General features: G+C 32.4%; 1 protein-coding gene and 1 pseudogene across 6 annotated transcripts in view; both read left to right on the top strand.

Moving 5' to 3' along the window:
- The window catches only part of CSMD3 (CUB and Sushi multiple domains 3), a 989,790-nt gene that overhangs the window by 764,162 nt on the left and 210,324 nt on the right, over nt 1-15,304 (top strand). For all 6 annotated transcript variants that reach the window (XM_016138158.2, XM_036232977.1, XM_016138161.2 and 3 more), the window contains one exon: nt 3,205-3,399. In XM_016138158.2, coding sequence (XP_015993644.1) covers nt 3,205-3,399 — 195 coding nt within the window. The remainder of the gene's footprint in view (nt 1-3,204; nt 3,400-15,304) is intronic.
- On the top strand, nt 3,623-4,582 carry LOC107507135 (annotated as a pseudogene).

The raw sequence follows: 15,304 nt of genomic DNA, 5'->3' as shown, positions 1-15,304 counted from the left end.
GAGCTACATGTATGGTTTATATTTATTCTCAGAAAGCACCCTGGGAGATCAGGCGCTGTGTGAACTCTGGGTTTTCCAATAAGGAGGACCTCTTGGGACTGATTGTGATCAGATGAGGAGACTCCAGTTCATACAAAACTTAGCTTTTAGTTGTTGAACTCATGCTGACAGGTTTATGCCCATCCACACAAGTTCACTATTCTGCAAATAATAGGCACTTGGATATTACATACTTTAGTCACCTCAAAAATGAAAATAAGATGTAACTAATTGTGAATATCTACAGAATGATATTATTCATAATGTCCCTTCATGAATGTATACCTATATACAAATATATTTATGGTTCTTATTAACCCAGAAAAAATGATTTATAAATCAATTAAGCAAACATTCTTTAATTATTGTTGTGCCTGGTGCAAAGTGTGATAAAAACATTATAATGATGTAGATATTATGCTTATATATATCAACATCTATATGTCTTCATGAATAAAATGTAAACAAAAACAGTAACGCTTTAATTTTTTCAACTGAATTATCTTTAAAGTACATTTTTTCATCTCTCAGATGTCAAACTTTTTCATTAAAATAAGCATTTAAGTATTTTAAATTCTTGTGGAAAAATTCTGAAAAATGTTTTTATAAAAATGAAAAAAAAGCCATAAGTAAGATATAAGCTTTATTGCTTACACTCACTTCCATCTCCCAACAGACACCTTTTAATATACTTTATTTGGAAAATATAAGGCAATCGACTTTTTTACCTTGGGTCTATTCAGTAAGCAAACTACTATTAAAGCAAATAAAACTAATTATTCATAAAAAATAATGCTATCAACTTGTCTGTTTCACAATTTAAAAAACAAAAAACAAAAACTAATGCCACCTTTCTGTCTACTGCTTAAATCTTTATATAAGGATTCTCCAGGTGTTTTCATAATTTCCACATGTAGCTATTATGGCATACAGGGCAGCATTATTCATAGAAAGCTATTCACCAAGGGTCTAAAGTATATGTAAACATAACAAATGAGATAAATAAATCCCTCAAAATGAGGCCAGCAATTTAAAATTGTTGCACAGGCAGTGTTTTAAATTTGTTAGCCATATTTTCTTTTCCTCAGAAAGGAGAATGTTCGAACTATAGGTTCACTGATATGTCACTGAAACTTTTGTGAAAACTTTGAAGAAGGATAAAGCAAACTTACAAAAAATGAGTATTAGGCTGTTAGACTTGTCAAAGAGATTAATGCTTTTGAACGGTAATTTCAATCCTTCCTTTTCCCTGAAGGGATTTAGCTCAGTTTCATAAAGGCCAGTTATAAATGCTTGGCTGCTGTTCTGACTAAAAATTACATTATGTTTTCCTGCTTATTTAAGGAAACACTCGGTGTGAGGTTTTAGTCTTAAAAATAAACAAACCGATTCCTGCAACACCGAGGCCCCATTCTTTGTGACCAAATTTAGTGTTCACTTTGCTGATTCTTTCCTGAAAATAATGTTGTGTGGATATTTTATATGAGAAGAAATATAGTTTCTTGGATTGGGAACCAGTTTTTATAGTGACGTCTGAATATAATTAGATGGGGTGCATATTTTGCGTGTGTGTACACGCGTGTGTGTGTACACGAACACATGTACTTGGGAAAAGATCAAGTTATTTAACTTTGTAGCGAAATTCAGGAATGGAATTTATCTGACTAGCGCACTCCAACACACTTTTTCCCGATCATGCCCCTCATCTCTCCTTCACCTGGCCATCTCATTATCTGTCAGTGCTCAGCTTACATGCAATTCTCAGAAAGGTTCCTGAATGCCTCCCCTTTTGCAGTGCTCATCACAATTACAAGTATGTATTTAATATAATTCTTTATAGACTTAAATGCCATGAGGGCTCACGTATTTTGATTGTCTACTACTATATTTCCAGAGTTAATTAGATAATGGGCTCTTAAGTATTTGCTGGACAAAAGGAAGGAAAATGTCCTTCACTCCTTTGACAGTCTATTGAAATCATTTACATGTTTGGTTCTACCATTTCCTCTTTAGTTGAATTCCTTTATAGTGTTCTTCCTGAAGCACAAGTTTCTCATTATTGTCTATACATATTGAAGTACTTTGAACTCTGCAAACTTTTATGAATGGGAAAAAATAAATTCTTACTGTTGCTATTAGATTTATATATATTAGAGTACTATAATTTCTGTAATAGCCAATACCAAGATATTGTTAACTTAAATTCCAGTGATGCTATGAGTCATATCTAGAGCTACACCTAGCTTCTGACATGCTGTTAACATAAGATAAATTCTAATGTAGAAAAGCACATTTGTTATCCTAAATTTGTAATGGTCCTTACACTGCACATTTCTCTCTTAAATTTTTTTAGTAATCTATAATAAAATGGAAGTTTTATTATAGATTAAAATGGAAATATTAAAGTATTACCCAAATCTGTTAACAACAAAGTATTCTAGTGCTTGCTCCCAAAATGGATGAACTAGTTTTTCTATTTCTCTATTTTCAAAATGTTCTGTCAGTCTTTTTAGATCACTGTCTGGGTCCATGGAAAACAGTTCTTTTGTTGTGAATGGACTTTGCTTTTCCATTTGTCAGGTACTATTTGCTTTAAAAGTGCTTGGCTTTTACAGAGACTCTCTGGCCAAAAAGATATTGGTTTGAATTTTATAAAGATTTCATTCCTATTTCATAGAAATGTGGGGAATGACTAGAGCAGGTAGGTTAAGAAATATGTTTTCAGGGCAGAGCAAGTGTGTTTTACTTTCCTCTTAGTGATTAAACAAACCGAGCTCAACATAGGCAGTAGTATCATTTTTTGGTTCAGTCACATGGAATTGCTATACACTATTTGGTGGGAGATCTTTTAAATAAAGAAATATTGAATAAGAAAATAAGTCCTATTTTTTATAATAAACTCTAAAACCTTTCATTTGGTTGTGTATGTTAAATACTAGTTTTAGTGAGAATGCCAATAAAGAATTTTATTCTCCTGCTAATCAATAAGAATTAATTAGCAAAATGTCAGATATGGTTAAGGGCCACTTTGTACTTGGAGCACTCAAACAGAGTCAGAAAAGATGCTGTTGTTTCCCTTTCCATTTAGAGGTAGGAGTTAATAAATGTTAAAGGTTTCAAACAGTATTTTAAAACAATTCATTTAATATCAACACTGTTTTACAGCAAAACTCAGAGAGTCCTGCTTCGATCCAGGCAATATAATGAATGGCACCAGACTTGGAATGGATTATAAATTAGGGTCAACAGTCACCTATTACTGTGATGCTGGTTATGTTCTTCAAGGTTACTCGACACTCACCTGTATCATGGGAGATGATGGAAGACCTGGATGGAATAGAGCCTTACCAAGTTGTCATGGTAAGAAACATATATTTTTGTTTGCTGAGTTTTTATTATTATAAAGAATCAATAAATGTTCAATGATTTCTGTACTTTTGAAAAATTAACCATTTAACATACAGCCTACAAATATGGTATAGAAATACAGAGATTTTATTAAAAATTTTAAAATTGGAATCAATAAAGACATAGTTTTTGGGAAAGTGCTTATATTCCCAGGTGTCTCTAAAGCAATGTGCACATGGCAGCAAGTGAGCTCTCTAAGAGCAGCAATGTCACCCGTTGTGTTCATGTGAGTTCAGGACTTGAAGATTGCCTGAAATCATTAGGTGCTCAGAAAATACTAGCTGAGTAAATGAGGAACTAACACACTGAAACTGATATTTCAGCAAAAGTATACCATAACTTAAATATTATCAAGAATTGGTGATAAATTTTTATCTGAAATAGGGATGTAGAAAAACACATATTTCTCCTAAGAATTAGGTTATCTAAAAGCAATAACCAAGTCAGAGCTGCTCAGGCAGCTCCAGTATCATGAGCAAGACTCAAGGGCACAGAAAGGTGGGGAAAGACCTAAAATTAGTTTCAGAAACATAATATCAGATACGAAAGTTGCCAAATCTGCTACAGCTGGAGTTAGGAAAAGATCAATGCATCAGAACCAGTTTGGTGAAGGGTCTGACAATGATCATAGCCAGGAGGGGACCTCTGATCTTAGAAAAAGTGTTAGGAAAAAGACATTCAGGAGGAAGAGACAATATTTTTGAGATTAAGACCGTTACCAAAGAAGCACTTGAAACAGAGACATCACCTTCACTTGGGGTGTGGCATTTGCTAAGCAATTAGCTGCAGGACATAAACAGCTTCTATGGAATGGTTTAAAGTGATGGTCCACTGGACACAAAAGGAAAACTGTGGGAGTCCCCAATTAATGATGAAACAGGTTTTGACAACAGTGGTTTCTAATTTCATGAATATGTATTTCTGGGTAAATCCTTGGAAGATTTTTCAAACCAAGGATAAGTTCACTACTTCATAAAACTGCTGACGTGTCTATTCCAAAAACCTGTATATGAGTGTTAAAGTCAAACACAGAGAGGTGTAGAATTATTTTAATGAAAAATGGGACATCCTAAAGGAAAGTGAGTTGCAGACCATGGAAATTTTAATTTCAAGCTATTGGAGATGGATATTATAATTACATAAAATAATTTTATTAGAAAAAATAATACTGAATGCTCAAAAATCATGTGCTTATATATAACTATATTTATGAGATTAGAGATTCAGTGGCGGGGGGGGGAAACGTAAGGAGAAAGAAACAATATCACTACGGAAAGTCATCACAGACTTCCTAGTCAGGTGAATGTCTCTATCCATTGTATAAAATTGACATGAGAATATCACCTAGGGCAGGTTACCACTAGTGAGTCATAAAATCAATTCACTGGGTCATGGCCTGCATTTTTATAATCGATATGAAGTTTAATAAAAATAAAAAGTAGAAAAACATTATCATTCAAAGAACACGGTAAAGATAAACCTTATTTTGTGGAACTTTATTCAGTTATATACACAGAGATAAACAAAATACCATAACTATACATATACTCATGTGTGTGCATATAGGTATTGATGTGTATGTTTATGATGATATAAAGCTTATTTCTTACTATAAATTTCAATGGGGAAAAAACCAGCAATTCTGATCTGATAGTTAAATATGGATTTTTGGTGTCTGATACATATGGGAATTTTTTCTAATTACATAATATATTCATGTATTAGAATTATGTGTATGACTTCTGACTCAAACACAAGATATTTGACTTCTCTAGGCTTATTATCTCTCATTTCTACAGTAGGAAATATTGAAATGTTTTACTTCACAGAAAAGGTAGATATCTACTAAGTTGTCATTCTGCTATTAGAACAGCTGGCTAAATCTTGAATTGGTGGTTTTATCTATCGGAAGATAAAGGGAATAAAAAGAGAAATAATTACTTTAGAGTTAAGTATCTCAAAGAGAAAAAAAATTGATGATGTGGAAGATTATAAAAAATTTAAGATAAAGAGTGATTATATTATCTTAGGATTTAAACCCATACAAAAATCTGTTTATCTTCAAACACACTAAACTTAGGAAAGCACTTTTCTAATTTTAATGTCAATAATCATTAAGAAACCATGAAAATTTCCAGGTATTAAACAATAAATAACCAAAATTCTGATGGAGAAAACTAAAAGGATACAGAAAATCATGGATCAAAATAATAGGTGTTAAACATTAGGTTAAATGATTAAATAGATGGCCTTCAGTTACTTAGGTGGAAGAACAAGTGTACCAGAGTACAGCATGCATTCACTAGGAATGTACCTGCCTAAAATAACCCCGTTCCTTTGCAAAAGTTTCTGTATTAGTAAGTCAATATCTGCATGGAATGATCTGTACTACACACAAATTCTTCTAAATCCACAATATATCATGAAATCAAGTATAGCCCAATTAAGTATATTCCATGTTGGTTAAATAGTAATATCTACAGACAATATGAAGAGAAGAATAGACCTGGGTTTCAAATCTTCTCAATGTACCTATGACCTTAGGCAAGCTGAGCCTTGATTTCTAAATCTCTAAAACTGTATAATAGTTTTATTTCACTAAGTTATCGTGAAGACTCAATAAACACAACACGTATGGAGGGCCTAGTATGGTTCCAAGTAAATACTGGCATATTAATATCTGTGATTTTCAACACTATGTTTCAAAAGAAGCATAGCACTAGAAAACATGCCTTGCATGTTATATCTTAGTTGCACTAGTATATTTTTGTCATTTTAATATTAATTAAATCTAACTTGTTGATGTTTTGCTGTATATACATGTTTACTCCTGAAAATAGCACAGGAGTTCAATATTTTTAAATTTCTTAAGAGAGAAAAAAGTTTACCATCAATTACATTGGATATCATTTGAGTTTTAACCATAGTGCCAACATAAGATGGAAATCAAACGTTATCCAGTGTATGCTTCAAGGTATTGGAAAAAAAATTAACGAAGGCTTATGTTAAGAATATTACTATAACTGATAATTTCTAGTATACTAAGAAGGGAGAAAAAGCCTATATTTTAGAACTAGATATATTCAACTCTAAACAATGATTTAAAAACAGGAAAAAACCCTGTGCCAGCTATGTAACCTCATTCAATTTACTTATTTTGTATATTTAAGTATGAGACAATATTGTGTACTTTGTAAGGTTGTTGAGAGAATTATAGCAAATAACTTATTTAAAACATTCGGTTCTGTGGCTATTACTGTCACACAGTAAGGACAGATTAATATATTTTAGATTTTTGATCCAGTTAACATAAATCTGTTTTTCCCCAGAGTAATTAGAAATCCAAAACACACAGGATTGGCAGACTTTCAAATGAATTAATTTAAAAGTCAAAAATAGTGTGTAAAGCAAGTGCGTTAGAGAAAGAAGTGTTCGTTGTTCATAAGGAAAATATATTTTTAATTCGGATAAGTTTTGTATTTTTTACCAAAGTAAAATATGCATATTATAACCACGAAAATAAGACAGAATAGCTTATTATTTAAAGCAGTTTAAAGCAATGGTTATCGGCCCTACCCCCTCTATTCTCCTATTCCTCAGCTGAGTCTTCTAAAAATTTCTATTTCTAATTGTTCTAATGGCCCTCTTCGTGATTCTGCATAACATAATGAAACTCTGTTTCTTAATACACCAATTCTAGACAATATCTATTGATTTCCTTATATAAAAGATAAAGAGTTATGTCACATCCACAGCCCCTCTCTTCAGTGTTCCGGAATTATATTCAGTGTTCCAGAATTATATTCTTTCTGGTTATTCTCATCAATTGCCTTTGTTAAGTGTTAATTTGCTTATGCCACCATTTATAAATTCATCAGTGTTTGAGAATTAGCCTGCTAGTCTCTGCTACTTTTTATGCTAAGTCTTACCCCACAATAGGAATTCTGACTAAAGTTTCTAAGAACGTGGGCAGGAAATTTTGACTGGTAGGCTTTGCTTTAAAGTATTTAAGTAGGGAGTTGGCTATTAGATTGTGATCCCTGAATGCAAAAATAAGGAAAAAAGGTTTTTATTTCAGTTTTTTTACCTAAAAGTAAACATGACCATACTCTGCAGACTCTTTAAATGCAGCCATATTTTGTCCTCTCTTGTAATGTTACTTTAGTCTCACCCAGAAGACCATGAATTCATGAAGTTTTTGGCTGCATACTACTTTTTATCATGAAACACATAAATTTACAAGAAGGCTCTTAGTAAATATTTTTTACCTGACTTGAACCATAAGAATTTATAAAATCTATCTGTTTTAGAATATATATATATATATATATATATATATATATATATATATATACATACATACATACATATATATATATATTTTAAATCATGGTTTAGGATTAGTGTACATTTTAAATCTGAAGAAAATATTTTTAAGAGCGTATGTTGGACACTGGAGATTATATTTGTCAGAATTAGATCCAAAATGATAGCATCCTATGGTAAGTCCTGCTCAGTGATGAGAAACCATGCAGTTTATCTCATCAAAATGTCACATACGTTAAAAGATAGTAGAACAGGATATCTGTACCTGAAGTTCACTTTGTGATTAAAAAATACATACTTTGAAAGCCTCTGTTGAAACTCAGTTAATTTAGTTACTGTAGACATTGAAATAAAGTAGAAGACATATATCATACTCTTTCATAATCTGACTCAATATTAAATAAAGGTAATAAAACACAAACATGACATGTTCCATATGTTTTTCTTAATATTTATTATTTGATTTATTTCACTTAATGATTTTGCATTTGTTTATATAAACACATCTCTTCCCTGATCAAAAGCACCAGTCATTGCTTACCTCTTAGCCTCTCTCCCGACTAATTTCTTTCCTTCTCTGTTTCCCATCTCTTCTAAATATAACAGAATAGTCTTGAAAAAATACATTAGGTTATATTACATATTTACTCAAAATATATTTTCCTAAAGTGTTTCCTAAAAAGTGTTTTCCTAAATCTGAATAAATGCCAAAGATCTTATAATATAATACTCTACTTAATCTGCCTGTATACACCCTGTCCTCCTTCTCTACTGTCCTCTCTCTCTACTACATGCCTGGGCCACACCAGCCTCCTCGATGTTTGTTCAAAGCACTGCTCACATTTCTGCATCAGGGCTTTTGTGCTTGCTGTTCTTTCTGCCTAACTGTTTTTTTCTCCAGCTTTCTGGCTGGCCAGCTCTCTGACTTCCTTCAGGCATATGATCTCTTGCCTTCTGAATGGAAAAACCATTCATATTTCCCCCTGCTGCCTAAAGCTCCCAGGATGGAATCATGTATATCTAAAATTGAAACAATATACCCAAGATAAGGATATGTTTGATGTGTGTAAAAGCTCCAGTTATTTTAGAGCCTTAGAACTTTGAAAGGTAAATCACTAAATTTGGGAGTACTGACCAAAATATCAATTTGAGGTAAAATTGACATATAACATCCTTTTAATTTTCGGTGTACAACATAATGATTCAGTATTTGTGTGTATTGCAAAAACGGTCACCACAATAAGTTTAATTAACATCCATCGCCATGCATAGTTACAAAAAGAAAGGTTTTCTTGTGTTTAAAATTTACTGCCTTAGCAACTTTCAAATATGCAATGCAGTATTATTAATTCTACACACCACACTATACATTACATCCTCATGACTTATTTATTTTATAACCAGACCAATGCAATACTCTTGATTTTTTTCTATCGTCATAGCATACAATGAACATAAAATTGATAATTATTATTATTATTATTAAAAATAATTAAGAATAAACAAATTTGGAGTGTTAAAGAATCACTAGCTTGCCAGTTATTCTAAGAAGAGATAATATCATTCATTCCTTTTTTCCAACCCTTCAAAAGTACCAATTATATACTCGGTTCTGCACTGTTAGAGAGAAAAACATGAATTCAGTGTGGCCTTTACCTGTGGTGATTTTACAGTCTGATGAGATACAGACAGATAAGGTCCATTGCTAGAAATAAAAACAGTACTGTGAGCACAGAATGGAGTCTGATCTGACCTAGTTACAGAGAGAGATCAGGAAAGTTTTCCTTAAGAAAGTGATACTTGAACTAAATCTTAAAATTATAAATAAGAAGGAACCAGGTGAATCACAATGCATGATGGGATGGTGTATTTCATACCTATGGTTTAGCATATGTGAACATGGAGAAGCAAGATCAACAGGAAATTTTGGATAGAAATTAAAGCAGTATCTTTGCATTTCATTTTGCATGGAATATAAACATATTAATAGATATAGGCAGTGTTAAGTAAGTTCTTTTGAAAATCTGCAACATTATTTTTAATATCTTTGTTTCATTCACGCCAACATAAATCCTGGGTTCTGGAGGAAAAAAAATGAATTAAGTAACTCAATCATTAATGACCTATAAAGCATGAACATGAATGTTACTCTTAAACATCCAGTAGTCATCTAGCACCATTCTTTGTTCAGCTTCTAGCTATATATGACATGTTAAAGTTTTTGAAAGGAGGATCCTCTTACTCTATGAGCTGAAGAGCATGCTTCGAAGCCAACAAACCAAAAAATAATTTAATTTAGTAAAATAGCTTTCCAACTTTAAAGTTATCTCTGATTAGTAACCTCATATGCCTTACCTTTAAGTAATCATATTGTTAGACTGTACGAAGAAATAAATAACTGAACTTTTATTCCATATCTTCTGCTTAAATGGAATGACTTGTCTTGAGCTAATTCCTTATTTCACATGTCTTTGAAATTTATGATTTTTTTGAAATGTGAAACAAGTTTAGATTTCCATTCCATTATAAAGATATATGGAGATTATCTAATCTAATATACTAAACCATTAACATTTGATCTCATTTAAATATTGATATAAATCATCTAGATGAAAGTTTTATAAAACAAAGATCTAGTGGTAAACTATTTCTGAATATCATCAAATATATATGCCTTTCATCAGCTACATAGACACAATGTACAGATTATGTGTCAGAACTGTGTTCTACAAAGTGTACCATGTTTTGTATTGAAGCAAATTAAGGTAGTATTAAAGTAAAGCTAAAGTATGTTTCATGTTCATAGGATGGGAGGAAGTATTATATAAAAGGAAATGGTGAGAGAAGCTGATGTTATTGAACACCTGCTATTTTCCAGGCACTCCTATGTACATTATCACTCCAGTTGGCCTCTTGCCTGCTAGTCTGGAGAGTCATTAACGTTGTTATAAATAAATTCCTGCTGCTGTGGATTCTGGAGCATATTATGTAGAATCACCCATGTTAAAAGAAATTTGATTGCAAATTAATGACTATAATTCAGAGCATATTTTCTTATGACCATTGACTTGGAACCCCCTCTTTTTTTTCTTTCCAGTTTTATTTTCCCTGCCTTTGGCATCTCAATCACTACTCCTTTTCTTCAGATGGATAGTTACATGGTCTGTCATTGTACTGAGATCTGCCTTGTTCACTAATGTGTAGTCTATATTTAAATCAGACTTTAAATATGCCTACCTAATGTGTTGCCAGGTTGTGCAGAAAAAGAGAAAAAAAATCTATTTGTACAGAATGTTGAATCAACCTGGTGATTCTCTCCTTATAGATGAAGAAAGTAATGTATGCAACAGTAACTATTAGTAGTCATGGTGTGATTCAAATTCTATTAAGGAATGGTATTAAGATAATAAGACAAGATCTAAGGATAGCCAAATCTTTACTTCTACTGGGGAAACAAAAATCCTACTAACAAAGTTCATTCTACAAAGACTAGAAGAGAAAGAAAGCAGCTTTACTATTGAATAAGCATATCTGGAATAATGCACATTACAGACAGTTTGAGAAAGACAGTACAAAAACCAGAGAGACTCTCACACAAATTTATACAGTGAAACAAAAACAAGTAATACTTGTTTCATCTCAAGGCACAAATTGTTGTACCTTGTTACTTGTATACCTTGTGAATATACCTTGTATGGAACTGAATTAATTTCAGAAGTATTTACAGTCAGAAAGCCTGCAGCCTTGCACTTAAAATCAAAAGATTGGTCCATTATGTTTTCAAGGAGACACCCGAAAGGCGGAGAGGGGGAGGCTGCTACTTCCTTTTATTAAACACAGAAAATTTTCATTTGACACTTACAATTCAACTAGTGAACCATTCACTCCAAGATTCCTCATGGAGACATATGCAAAAAAGAAGACAATATAGAGTTTTCTGTGCAATAGAGAATTCGGTTCTAAGCCCGAAAACAGAAATCTAGTGAGTTATATTGAAACAGATGGGAGAGTTAGTGAGTAAATCTGAACCATATTTAGGCTATGGTTCTAAATAGCCTCAGGCTTAAACCAGTCCAATGACTGGATATTTCTTCCCAAGTTCAAAACCTGAGTTTTAGGAGCTTTCTGATTCAGGAAGAATTGATCTGCCCTGTTTGTAAAAGAGACAAACAAGTGGGAAAGAAAGGGTCCTCCAATAAAACTAATATTTTCCAGATCTCCTTAGGTCAAAGTAACAATCTCTGAGCCAAGCTACCCTTAGGAAAATAGTAGACAGAAAAAAAATGATAAAGAGATGTGGTTTGGGAAGAATCCAATTAAAATAAGGGTTTTTTTTTTATGTGTACATGTGTACTCTTATGAACCTAATGGACCATAGAATCACCTTTTTAAGTGTTAACAATAAAATAAAGCACATAGACTTGTAAAATAAATCAATTATATTGAAATGTAGTTAGCAAAGTACTTAAAATCTATAATTAAAAAACATTTTTGAAGTAATGATATATTACTTCTTAATTCCTTAATTAGCAGCAGGTCTAATAACTACTGTAATTTTTAGTGGCGAGCATAAATATTTTGAGCTATCTGCATATTACAGTGTAATATGTAAATATCTATGATTTCTATTGATAACAAAGTCCCAGTTACTTTTACTATGCTTGGTTGCCTATATTTGAAATTATAGAAAATGCTAAAATTCAGTTAGGAAAAAAAATTAGAGTCTAGTAAAAATATAGACATTTTTCCCTATCCAAAATTCATGGAACAGCAAGAAGAACCGCTGAATTACATGGAAAAGGAGAAGATGGACCAATTTCTCCTCCCTTTCACTAATACTTTTGGCTCTTCTAAAGAATGAAAAGTCCAGAAAAGTGGAGGACCATATCCACACTGACCATTAAGAGCTGGGCACAGTGACCCCATCCCTTGAGACAGCAGCTGAATTACAGTTCTAGGTTCCTCTTGCTTCGGGATGGAGTACTCTGCTCTTCATCTTTAGGGAAAATTAAGAGAGAAAAATCAAAGCCATGAGCTTCTCATAGACACTGCTCTGGGTAGAATCATAAAAGGCATTCCTGTCTCTCAAGTGGAGAATTTAGGAAAAACACCAGGGAAGTTTTTCTCGCCCTTTGTATTTCTTCTTGGGATTAATTAGGTTAATTCATCTTCCTCATGTCTTATGAAAGCCTCATTATACCACCTTCGGAAGATTCTGGAGTAGGTCAGGAGAATTTCTTAATTGATTTACCTAATCGCACACCATATGTCAGATCTAATAGACACTTCCTATTCCAGTTTGATTTTCCTCTCTTCCAAAGTTACTCAGTCAATAAATAGAGAAGATGAAAATTAAACCTAGACCTTCTTGATTCCAAATCTTTGGGTTTTATATTACATTCTGCTATACTACCCTAAATAAAGGGTTTGAAAAATCCCTGAGTTTTACATTCCATGCATTTTGCCAATGGCAAGATATTGTTTTATATATGTATAATTTTTCTTTATATTCATCATATATATTTATTAGAAGCTTATTGTATAAACAGACAGTACGCTAGGCACCAGAAGTGTGAATGATATGCAAAAAAGACAGTGATGCTTCAATTTAATTGATCTTGGAGTCTAGAGATAGGGACATCCCTTAATTAAAGAACCATACAAATAATATATACTTATAAGTTGTAATCAGTATCCTAAAAGTAACTGATGAGTGCTGTATGAGTGCTCTATGATGCAGGCTTCTGAACAAGTCTGGAAGACAGGAGGACTTTGCTGAGAAAACAATATTTGGGATGCTTAGGTAGGAGTTACCGAGGGTTTTTTCCCTCTAAACTAATTTCGCACTAATACATTAACTGTTATAACTATTTTTTTTAAATAAGAAAAGATTGTCATCACTAACAATCTATGACTTAGAAACAAAACATAAACTAAGTGATAAAAAGGGATTTGAGTTTTCAAAAAATGCTAATAGTTCAATCATAATCATTTTAAGAACTTATCTTCCCATACACAGTTTACTACAAAATCATAGATTAGTGATTGCTAGGGACTTGGGAGTGTGCACATGGGGAATCAATGCTAATGTCTACAGGAATTCTTTGGGGGGGTGGGTGATTCTGGGGTTGGTTATTCTGAGGTTGGTTATACAACTTTGTGAATATGCTTAAAAAACACTCAATTGTATATACTTTAAAAGAGTGAATTTTATGGTATGTGAATTATATCCCAGTTTTGAAAATGAGGTTAAAAATGAGTGACATAGGTATCATACATGAATAACTAATACCTACAAAATCATTTCACTAGTCGTATTTTTATATGGTAGCATGCAAGATGTATCCAAGAGATATTCATATAGACCTTTATCATAAAATGACTTTTCTTTTTCTAAGATCACATTCTGATGGAAAACACAGCTCACAGAGGGAGATAAAGAGACTGTCTTTCTGGCCAACAAAATCAAATGAATGAGTCCAAACAGCCAGTGAGGTGGCAAATATAGAAGCTATTAGCCTTCTAAGTTGACTTAGTGGTTTACAAGCCACTGATTACAACACTGAGATGAAGTTTTTTAAATGTTAAGAGTGTGGATTATAACCCCAAATTAATTTCCATGTTATAAAGATTGATTTTTGCTTTTTTCTTTTAAGTAAACAGATAGAGCAATGAAAACTCAACATATAAATAAATGTGAATGTATCAAAAACAATACAGAGGAAAATGAAGAGCAAAATAAATTTTACTTTATAATTAAAGTAGTTTTTAGCACTATTATATTAGTACAGCCTTATTGGAGGCCTATGATCTAAGGTACGTATATAAAATGAAGTATGTATGCTTACACAGGAGACATGAAAAGGAGCATGAAATGAATGACTGATAGGTACTCTTACTAAGATCAAGGTTTTGAACAAAGGAAAAAAGAAACAGTAATAATTTCATTCTTAACGTCAATACTGGAAATAATGGCTATCTAGCTGTCTGTATTACAAATTCATACCACAGAATTTAAGGTTGTAAAAGTTGTCTTAAATACATTTTGTTTGGAATAGATTTATGATCCGTGACATTCAATCCAGCTATATCAGGGCGTAAGTATTTTTCTAGATATGGACCAGCACTTTTGTAAGGTATAGAAGTTCTTTCAAATTGAAGGAGTCACAGATCACAGCTGGTAAATTATTAATTCAATATATCATATTGCTCTTTTGTGACCTGTAAGAATTCATCACTTTTAAAAGTACCTAACTTGCTTTCTGAGAAAAATTTATAGATTATATAATAATTTTCATTATAGAGGATATTTGATAATGAATTATGCATTACACAAGTGAAAAGACAGATCTGAAATTGCAAATAGCTCAAGGCTGTGTTGCATGTACTATAAAGTCTCTAAGATATATGGATATTCGAGTAAGTATCTTTTTCCCAATAAATGGTTCGAGATTCTTCTGTTTCACTCAGTGGGAAGTCTACTCTACCTCTTCTTCCTCCTCCTCCTCCTGCCCCTCCTCCATCCCACACA

Source organism: Rousettus aegyptiacus, unplaced genomic scaffold, assembly GCF_014176215.1.
Source record: "Rousettus aegyptiacus isolate mRouAeg1 unplaced genomic scaffold, mRouAeg1.p scaffold_m13_p_15, whole genome shotgun sequence".
Taxonomy (NCBI): domain Eukaryota; kingdom Metazoa; phylum Chordata; class Mammalia; order Chiroptera; family Pteropodidae; genus Rousettus; species Rousettus aegyptiacus.
The sequence above is the reverse complement of the archived record's forward strand: the minus strand, read 5'-3'. Positions and strand labels throughout refer to the sequence as shown.